We start from the raw sequence: 10,743 nt of genomic DNA on the forward strand, positions 1-10,743 counted from the left end.
CCAATTCCATAGCAAATTGCCCTCAATATTCCATACCAGTCGGTCTCAGTGAAAATAACGTGAGATCAGAATATACGAGTATATAACACGGTTCTCTCTGCCCCAGCTCAAGCTGATCATCTTTCAAGTTTTAATTCTTGTGCATGCACCAATTAAGCTCCCAGGCGACAGCGAAAACAGCCGATCGGACGTGCATGATCCTGGCTTGTACGTAGATAGATGATCGATGATGAGACATGCATGGAGCGGTGAACCCGTCAGCTGGCGAGTCGTTGTCTCAAGGAAGGAGGGAAAAGAAGAGGGCCGATCCCACGCAATGCACGCAGAGCGCAGAGCACCTTCGTCGTTTTGGCCGTGTCCCTTTGCAGACCGGAACTGGAGATGTTCTTTTTGGCGCCTTCGCGCGCGCGCAGCAGGGTTGGAACGGCGTCCCTCTCGCCGTCGGCTTTCCCGGCCGTCCGCGGGGACCGACCGACCCGGTGGCGGGAGTGGGTTTTGGATCACGTGACCAGGACGACGACGACGACGACGACAACTCGTCCTCCTGTAAAAGTAGTTCAACGCTGCTACACAGCCGACACATTGTGGACGATTTAGAGACGATGCAGCGCATCAAGCCATCCATGCAATTAGCAAAAGTGAGCATCACCGTCCACTCCTCCCGTCGTTCAAAGTTCGGCCGGTGACTGTCGTCCGTACAGCAATTTCGAAGTAGTTCTGCCGACCTCTATTCCCTCCGTATATACCGAAGAAAAAAATGGGTTTTTTCAAGGGGTGCCCACGAAAAGAGGCATGAATAACTATTTTTAAGAAACGCACATTCAATTTATTCATACTCGTAACAATTACGGGTACGCTAATTTAGATCGAAAACCCAAGAAAAATATAAAGTAACTCTTATGACTAAGATTTTACAACGAATTTTTTGCTCCAGGTATGCGAACAAGGTGTTTTCGGACAAATTCGTTGTAAAATACTCCAAAGACTTCAGCAAAGAGGTTGCAATTAAACTGGAGCAACAATATTGTCACTCTTTCACCCACACGGATATTACAAATAATGGTTTCTGAAAGCATCTTGAGTCGCCTATCCAAAAAGATGCGAAGTCTTGATCGATTAACGTACGTTTTTTCTTTGGCCGGGGATGATCCCCTAAAAGTGTAGGTCGCTGGACCACAATATCTTCACCACGATATCGATCAAAGATTTCAACTCCACAAAGAGTCGAACTAATAAAAGAAGTTTGACATGCCAACATATAAACTCATCAGATCCGAATAATCGGATCTGCGAGGACAGAAACTGTCTAATCTCATGGCACCGCCAAATGAACGGGAGTAAATTTATTCTAAAAAAAAATGACGATCACTCGACGATGACGAAGAAAAAGGAACTCTTGAAGATGCGAGGTCCTCTCACCTCTCAGTGCCTAGATGGCAGCCAGATGCTAGGGGCCAAAAATTCTCCGTCCGTGGCGGCAACACTAAGCGAAACCCTCGAAGCTGGTGTTCGGCAAAATTCTCCGTCCGTGAGCAGACGTAAATGACACAGAAGGATATTTTTATAAAGGCACCTAACGGCAGAGGGGCAAATTTGGACACACTTTAAAATTAGGGGTAAATCTGAATAGTGGGTTCGAGTTAGGGGCTGAAATGTATATGACCCTTGTTTTTATAAGCATATCAACTTGAGATTTACGAAGTCACCGTAGGCGCCTCATCATCGACGGGAACGTCTCCTCCCACTAAATGCGCATCGCCGGAAATCCTGCAAATAAATTCAGAAATAAATGCAAGCACCAGGATTTGAACCCTGGTGGGTTGGGAATACCACAGTCCCTCTAACCATCCAACCACAGGTTGGTTTCCAATTTTGAAAACCTTCTACAAGGTCCCTGATCGGTCAGTGTCCCTTTTTTGTTTCCTTTTTCTTTTCTATGTTTTCAAAAAAGTTACCTTTTTTTCTAAAAAAATGTTTGGAATTTTTAGAAAATGCTTTTAGATTAAAAAAGCAGATTTTTTGTGTGTTTTCAAATATTGTTTGGAATTTACGAAATCCGCATTTTCAGAATTTGTTCACAGTAAAAAAGCATTTAAAAAATTGTTTTTATATGATTCCATTTTTTTAGAAAATTGTAACTTCATTTTTCAGAAATTTGAAAAGTTGTTCGCATTTTCAGTAAATATTTTCTTTTACAATAAAATATATTCGTATTCCGAGAAAAGTTAGATTTGTTTCAAAAAGGTTGCTACAATTGACCTTTTTTAGAGAATGCAACAATGAGCTTTTTGTTTTTGAGAATGATGCAACAATGAGCGCTACAGAATCGGGCCGGCCCAGTCGTTGCCTCCTGTTTGTGCATCGGAGTCCCCGAGATAAAATATCGACTCGTTCACTGTGTGCCAGCGAGCCCATCCATAGATTCATCTCTCCTCCATGCGTTAGGGTTCCATCTCCGCATCGACCTCCTCGGTTGCCATGGTGATGGATGACCACCAACTCCGGCTGCTCCAGATCCCTCCGCCTATCCACCCCGACGATCCGGATTCTCCTCTCCCGGAGACCATCCTCATCGACTCGTTCGGCTACCTCAGCGACCGCACCAACGCCACCACCGCCAGGGGCCGCAGGAGCAGGACCAAGAAGAAGGGCAAGCGCATCCTGGTCACCTTCTGGCCGGTTGCCCCGCCGCGCGTCTCCTGCTTCACTGTCCACTGCCCAGATCTGAAGCCCGATGCATTCGCTGAAATCCCCAAGATCTCCTATACGGAGGACGACCTCGTCCTGCTCAGCATCACCATCTGCCCCGAGCGCCTGCACGTGTACGGCAAGAACATCCGCTACTTCGTCTACCAGGCCGGCACCAAGAAGACGCCGCCGTCGGTCAAGCTCGTCCACTGTCCCCCCTACTTCAGGATCTACGACCAAGAGGTTGCCTTACTGCACTGCCACCACCAAGAGATGTTCTTCATCGCCGTGCTCCGCTGGGCCTCCATTGCTCAGGATTACACCGACGGGCACTTTAATCTCCACCTGTACAACTCCAAGACAAAGGCATGGAACATCAAGTTGATGCTTCTTGATTCGCCCAAGGATTTTGAGTTCCGCTCTTTCAACAAGGGGATCACCATTGGAGGGGAGCTTGGTTCAGTGGGTTGGGTCGACCTTAGGGGGGGCATTATCATCTGTGACCTTCTCCTTGACAACCAGAGTCTTCGCTACATCCCACTACCTTCGCCGCTGTCGCCCGATCCAGTCAGGGGTTATATGTTGTATGTTCGGAACGTCACTGTTCTCCAAGGTTACATCAAGTATTTTGAGATGCACAGTAACGTCAGACCGGGCTCAGACACTGGAAGCTCCCTGATATGTGAAGGTTGGATGGCTGCAACAAAAAAAATAAAAATTTCAAGCATTGGCTCTACTTCTGGTAGTAGCAACTGGGAGGAGGATTGTACTATCAGATGCTCAGATGATGTACCATTGGATAGCCCTGTGTATGCCCAAATGCTACCTAATCCGCAGGAGGGAGATGATGCCAAGCCAAGCCTGAAGAAAATTCGTGTAGGCTATCCTGCTCTTAGCTTGCATGACGGTGATGTTGTTTACCTTATGCACATGCCTGATCCCCGTGGGGATAAGGCCTGTGTGATTGCTCTTGATATGAGGAACAAGGTTGTAAAAGGCGTGGCTAATTTTGGCGGCTCTGGAAGACCCCTGGGTCATTCTTACACCTACTTTCCGAGTGGGATCTCCAAGCATCTGGGCATCTTCTCATCAACCAGGTAATTTCGTTAAGAGCTTTCATATCCTTTCGTAGCAAAATGATTTACAAACTGAAGTATCAAAGGTAAACCAACTTGTACTGGCAGCAGAGAGTACTTTGGGTACTTTTACTGAGTGGATGTGGATTTGTTACATCAATGTTTTTATTATGTTGTGCAAGTTAATATCACAAAAGAATGGGTTCCATCCATTACAATTCTGGTCATTATTTATTATTTCATTTGATCATGTGCAGCTACCAGCTAGTATTCTTTAGATCTACCTGATTTGTTGTTTCAAAATAACTACTGTATTTGTTTGAGGACGGTGAACATTGTGCCTGCATTTATCTCGCTAGCATTTATGTTTCTGTCCATAAATTCAGCACTTATTGCTCCCCTGTCACCGCATTTAAATTCCGTGGTTTCTGTTTGATTAGATGTATAAAAAAGGCTTCATTCAACAGACAAAATAACAAAAGTAAAGACAGTGTCCAGCTTAACTTCACCGCATTGTTCCCTAACCAAAGTTTCTGCTTGCTTATGGTGTGTTGCACATGAATGATTTCATGAGTGCGCCATGTGCTGTATCTTGCACGCCATGTAGTGTAACTAACCCCTATTGAAAATAATTCCACAGCCATTGTTCAAACGGTGCAAATGTGCACCAAGGAAATAAAATAATCCTATAGTTGGCTTATTTGAGGGGAAAATATTGCACACCATTGGTAGGTTATCTCATACCCAGGATTCAGCTTTCATGCATTGCGTCTTTCGTGCCATACTATTTCCTGGGCCATTGTCAAAACAATAAGATGCACTATCTGCACGAATTAAGCAATGTTTTCTTTTGTTGTGTGCAGCTGTTTGGTAGATAATCTTGCTTTTGTATTAAATGTTTATTTCTTTTGTGGGAACCGAAAAGTTTCCATCGCACACAAAATAAGCAAAGTGTAAGCCTAACCCAGCTGTTTTTCACCGGACAAAATGGGCAATTCCTATGGTTGGCTTATTTGAGGGGAAATGTTGCAGTGGCTCCATGGCTCCTGTAAAAATGGCAATACATTTAGGTCCCTGTACCTCATATTAGTTGTAATTCTAGTTTTGTTCAAAGACAAACCTTTCTTTCTATCTGTAACTACCGATTTCTAGAAATGCGCATAGTTTAGTCTTTAGTGTAACTCCATTTTTCACCCCCTAGTTTAACAATTGGCCCATTTAGCAGAAATTCTTCCCACTTGCCCCATTTAGTAAAAGTTGTGCCAGCTTTCACCTCCTTTTAAACATTACCCATTCTGTAAGGTGGGCCGAGTCATCAGGTCTACGTGGCTTGCCATATCAGAAGCATATTTAATCTCCAACTACCTTCTCAGGTCCTCGTCCGCACCGTTGTGCGGCAACTGTTGCAGCCACAATGTTCCCACCATTTGCTAGCCAGACACAACTAAATGCCAGAGCTAGCTAGCGCATAATAGTGCACTAGTAGTAGTACACTTGTATCATCTTCAGCAAACTACTCCCTATTCCCAAGAAATTGCACGTATAGGGAGAGTTGAGGCAAAAAACCTGCTTCAGCAGTCTCCCTAAACCCAAAAAATTATCTCCTCAAATAGTGGAGAGTTGCAACCCTCCCCATAAATTTTCAATGCTTGCCATGTCAGTGCGCCGCCTCCATTGACCGCCGCGCCACTGGACCACTGCCGCCTGCTGGAACACCACCGCTGCCGCCGGACTTCTGTGCTGCCGTTGCTGGACATCCGCGCCGCCGCCACCTGCCACCGCAGCCTCGACGAAAAGATGCAAATGAGAGAGAGGAAAAAAAATGACCCACTGGCAGGCGTGGCCCATTTGTTAGGGAGAGTTGTATTGGGACAAAATCGGCAATCACTATGGTTGGCTTATTTGAGGGGAAATATTGCAGTGGATCTGTGGCCCCTGTAAAAATTGCAGTACATTTAGGGTCTCCCTCTTCTTCATATTAGTTGTCATTCTAGTTTTGTCCAAAGTCAAACCTTTCTTTCTATCTTTAATAACTACCGGTTTCTAGAAATGCGTATAGTTTAGTGTGAACTCCATTTTTCAACCCCTAGTTTAACAATTGGCCCATTTAGCAGAAATTCTTCGCACTTATCCCATTCAGTAAAAGTTGTGTCAGCTTTCACCCCCTTTTAAACTTGACCCATTCTGTAAGGTTGCACCGAGTTATCAGCTCTACGTGGCTTGCAATATCAGAAATATATTTTGCCCTGGCATATTTAATATCCGACTACCTTCTCAGGTCCTCATCTGCACCTTTGTGTGGCAACTGTTGCTGCCACAATGTTCTCACCTTCTGCTAGCCAGACAGAATTAAACACGAGAGCTAGACAGAGCATAATAGGGCACTAGTAGTAGTAGTCCACTTAAGTAGAGTATTTTGGTTGTATTTTTCGTAATTATTGTTTTTGTTCTAGTACTAGTACGTAGCATAAAATTTCTGTGTGCCATGCATGTACAGGACAACCGTGCATGCGCTAGCTTCTCTCTTCAGGTTTCAGCCAAGCGATCGATGAAGCAAGGACATAGCTACAACAAAGATCGTAGTAGAAGCAGCTAGGATTGTTGAAGTCGCGCATGGCCATGTAGACCTGATGAACGAGTCCTACCAAATAGAACTGAATAAACTGGCAAATGTTTCACTAAATGGGAAATGTTAACTGGTGAATGCGTTCAGTACTGTCCCTATATTTGTACCATTCGTCAGATATTAGAGTTAGACTAAATAGGGTGAACAGGAGGAATTCCTATTAAATGGGGTAAGTGCTGTCACAAATGTTAGACTATGGATAAAAAGTGAAATTCACTCTATAGTTCAAGATTATAAGATTTATATTTTTAGATTCACCATGACAATTATGCTCAGTCATTATACTGTACAAATTTCTAGGAATTGATGGCTAAAGATAGAAATGTGTGACTTGGGACAAATCTAGAATTTGAAACACAGGGAGTTGCATGGAATGGAAGAGAACTTGCAAGTTCCTGAAACTGGGTGTTGTATGACAAGAATACTCAATACAGTCAGAAAGAGATAGTGTGAACAAAATTGCTAATGTTAGTACTCCTTTGATGAAGAGCAGAGCGGTTGTTGGAATTTTAATTTAATTGGATAATAATTTGTTTATGGGTCTTCTGCTTTTTATAGTCAATGTTTAGATGATTTAACCTCTGCAAGTAGATATTTCATATCATCTAACAGAATTTTTTTACTCTCGTTTATACAGGCAAATATCGAATGCTGCTGAAACAAGTAGGGATGGCAAGTAAGAAGCTTGTTACCGAAATTTGAGTGCAGGCTGGAAAGAAGTTTGAGTTCAAATTGTTCGAAGGCATGGTCAAAGCCCCGGTACAAAAAAAGCTTAAGAAGTCTTTCCTACCTCATCCGTGATGCGTATGATGTGTTGCATTGCCAATGGACTTGTATTACTAAAAATCTTATGCATTGTATCGACTATATTTGTTGGCCCTGTGTGTCCACTATGTTCTATGCTAGCCATGTGAGGTCTATATATATAGACTTGCTAAAATAAGCCTAAACTAAGCCTAAACCCAATCTTTTTTATCATTAATTTCCTAGTGGTAACTGGATGTAGTTGATAACTAATTTTAGTGAAGCCTTGTGCGTGCGCTGGATTATCTGGCTCCATGGTCGCGGGCTGTTAGTCCAGTAGTGAAACATTACTGCTCGTATCTTGCTCTCGTAGTCAGGGCATCTTCAAAGTCCACCCTTAAATCACTTTCCTACGTCTGGACCTTCGAAGCCATTCAACATAGGCATGGGCCGCCATTCAATATGAGCATGTATTGGTTTGCTTGACGGTTTAGACCCTCAAATCACGCGTTGTTCGTTCAGTAGTGAAACATTATTGCTCGTATCTTGCTCTTGTAGTCAGGGCATCTCCAAAGTCGGCCCTCAAATCACTTGCATACGTCTTCGTTCAGTAGTGAAATATTATTGCTCGTATCTCTCGTAGTCAGGGCATCTCTAAAGTCGGCCCTCAAATCACTTGCATACATTTGGACCTTTGAAGCTATCCAACATAGGCATGAGCTGCCATCTAACATGAGCATGTATTGATCCGCTTGACGGTTTAGACCCTCAAATCACTTGCATACGTTCGGACCTTCGAAGCCATCCAACATAGGCATAGGCCGCCATCCAACATGAGCCTGTATTAGTTCGTTTGACGGTCTAGACGTGTTTTTTTTCTGCAGACAAAGTGATGAACTTAAAAAAAACATTGATTATTTTTTCAAATTTGCTGAACTTTTTTTCAAATTCGGTGTACTTTTTTCAAAATCAATGAACTCCAGAATCGATTTTTTCAAATTCAATGAACTTTTTCCAAAATCGATGAACTTATTTTCAAATTCGGTGAACTTTTTCCCAAATTTGATGATTTTTTCAAATTCAATGAAGTTTTTCAAATCGATGATTTTTTTTCAAATTCTATGATTTATTGAAACTCGGTGAACTTTTTCAAAACATTTATTTTTCCAAATTTGATGAACTTTTCACAATCTGTGAACATTTTGAATTCATATTTTTTTTTGATTTTTGCGAACTAAAATCATGGTTTTTCTTGGTTCAAATGGTGAACTGTTGACCTTTTCTTTTTAGCGAAGTGAACCGTTGACCAGACAACCGTAAAACGAGCGTACAACGAGCGGGCGACCACCCAACTCGTGTAACTGGGTCGGCCCATACCAAGCTGCTGCGTGCGCCAGCTCCTGGATGAGACGCCTACAACGTCCTGTTTGATCAGTAATCCGTGCGTTGAGTAAACCTAGTTCCTCTTTATTCGACAACAATCGTGGGGGTACATCAAGCCACACATATCTACCAAGATCTAGTAAGGAAAGCTTTGCTAAACTACGAGCTTCAAAGTTTCTACGTCTACTCTAAAAAATAAAGTTGCAAGAAGGATTTATGAAAATAACACTTTGTTTTTTGGGTTACATTGGGCTGATGGGCCATATTATCCCCGTTCTTTCTTGTCGACCCTTCTTTTTTCACAAAGGTCCCTAGGAGCTCCTAGTCAGCGCCAAAGGCGCCAACTAGGAGTTTCGGCGCCCACGGCAGGCGCACTCTTGGGCCCGGCCCAAGCAAGTGTGCTCGCGTGGTCACGTCCCTTCGGTGTTGCTTGCTTTTGCTGCTGACTGGTCACGGTTGATCTTTCAACAATTGACTGGTTGGCTTTAGAAAAAAATCTGTGATTAAAAACTGTACAGGAAATTTTAAAAAAGTTCATAAAATTAGGAAAGTTCACCGAATTCAAAAAAAATCATTCAATTCAAAAAAGTTCATCAAATTTGAAAAAAGTTCATTGATTTAAAAAAATCATCTGAATTTAAAAGTTCATCAAATTTGAAAAAATTCATTGAATTTGAAAAACATTCATAGTTTTTTTAAAACACGATTTGTTTAAAAAATAAATAAAAAGAAAACTGGAATAAAACCACCCCCCAAATGACCAACGAATCGGTAAAAAACTGGTTTGGGAAGCTTGTGTAAGCTTCCCAATACCGGTGGATTCTCGCGATTGAAGAGAGAAATAAAATAAAGGAAAAAAACCTTAGAAAGCACTAGTCCTTCGATGGCCTAGGGTTACCGTCATTTTCTTCGAAGAAGCTGGTCGCGAGTTTGAAGTCCGGTGTTGCATTATTTTTTTGAACGTTTAAAATAGAAGCAAAAAATGGAAATGGGCGGAGCCCAACTAACGCGCCCGTAGGCGCCCTTTGCAGAAACAATAAGAATAGTGGGCGGGGCCTTTGTGGGCTAACACACCCTTGTCTGACTGCCCTGTCCCACCAAAATAACCACCGCCTCTCCCGTGCTTTTTATCGAACGCGAGCGCCGCATTCATGCTGACCTAGAGCATGCAGCGGGTGACATTGATGCCCCCAATTTGATTGTATGGGAGGGCGAAGCTGACGAACGTGACCTCTCGGGCGTCGCCGCTTCAATGCAGACAACGCACCCTGAGAAACCAACTCCGGCCAGCGTCCCCGCTCCAGCGGGTCAAGGACGAGTCGGCATCACCCAAGCGCAACCATGGCGTCCAGATCGGACGCTGTGTCAAGGATGAGACGGTGTCGCCCCCGCACTACCATGGCGTCAAGATCGGACGCCGGGCCAAGGATGAGCCGGCGTCGTATGACATCGTTTGCGAGCGGAGAACTAACCTACCCATACCAATGATCTTGACTAGGTGACACCATTTGCTGCCTTCCGGGCCGATTACTCCCCCGCCAAAGCCTTCTAGCATTTCTTCGCCATTGGCGGAGGCTCCACCATTTCATACCCCTTTGGGGCCTCCTCGTTGGCCACGCCGTCAAGCTCCTCCTCACCTTTGGAGTCTTTGGAACTAGCATCGCTCGGGATCACCTGAAAGGCGAATGGGTTTGGGTGCTCCACGCCCTCCATACCCTCTGGGATGACCCCCCACCGACCGCACGCTGTCATCATCCCGAGGATTTCTTCGTGCTATCTTCGTGATAGAATGGCCAGGTGGTCTCCGAAAGAGCGTCAATGGCTGTCACACCCTGATTTTTGGCCCTTTCTTTTCTTTTGATTTTCCGAGATTTTTGCTTGAGTTTTTTTTCCGTGGCTATGTGGTCTGGAAACTGAAGAAGATGACCTCTTCTTTCTTTCCATAGTGGCTTTTCATCCTCAAATACATCCCAAGACCTTGCCATTTTCATCCTAGCCCAACCCCAATATTCTTTTCCTTGGAAATATTCCTTTTTCTATTAAAGGAATAACCCAATTGCCCTAGGTTGTGAAGCAACCTATATTTCCATCACTCCTAAAATTCCCAAATAATTCTCATAAATTGCTTGGGTCATATCTTCCTCAAATATGGCGAAATATTTCAATTGCCATGTTCCTCATCATGCTCAATCAATTCCTTTTCTATTCTGTCCTGAATGGCAGTTT

General features: G+C 43.7%; 1 protein-coding gene across 1 annotated transcript; it reads left to right on the top strand.

Moving 5' to 3' along the window:
• Positions 1-2,456: 2,456 nt before the first annotated feature.
• On the top strand, positions 2,457-7,288 carry LOC123090743 (uncharacterized). The gene is made up of 2 exons (XM_044512078.1): positions 2,457-3,785; positions 7,028-7,288. Exons 1-2 carry the CDS (start codon positions 2,479-2,481, stop codon positions 7,068-7,070), a joined length of 1,350 nt encoding a protein of 449 aa, XP_044368013.1. The 5' UTR covers positions 2,457-2,478; the 3' UTR covers positions 7,071-7,288.
• Positions 7,289-10,743: the final 3,455 nt, after the last annotated feature.

Source organism: Triticum aestivum, chromosome 4B, assembly GCF_018294505.1.
Source record: "Triticum aestivum cultivar Chinese Spring chromosome 4B, IWGSC CS RefSeq v2.1, whole genome shotgun sequence".
Lineage (NCBI taxonomy): Eukaryota > Viridiplantae > Streptophyta > Magnoliopsida > Poales > Poaceae > Triticum > Triticum aestivum.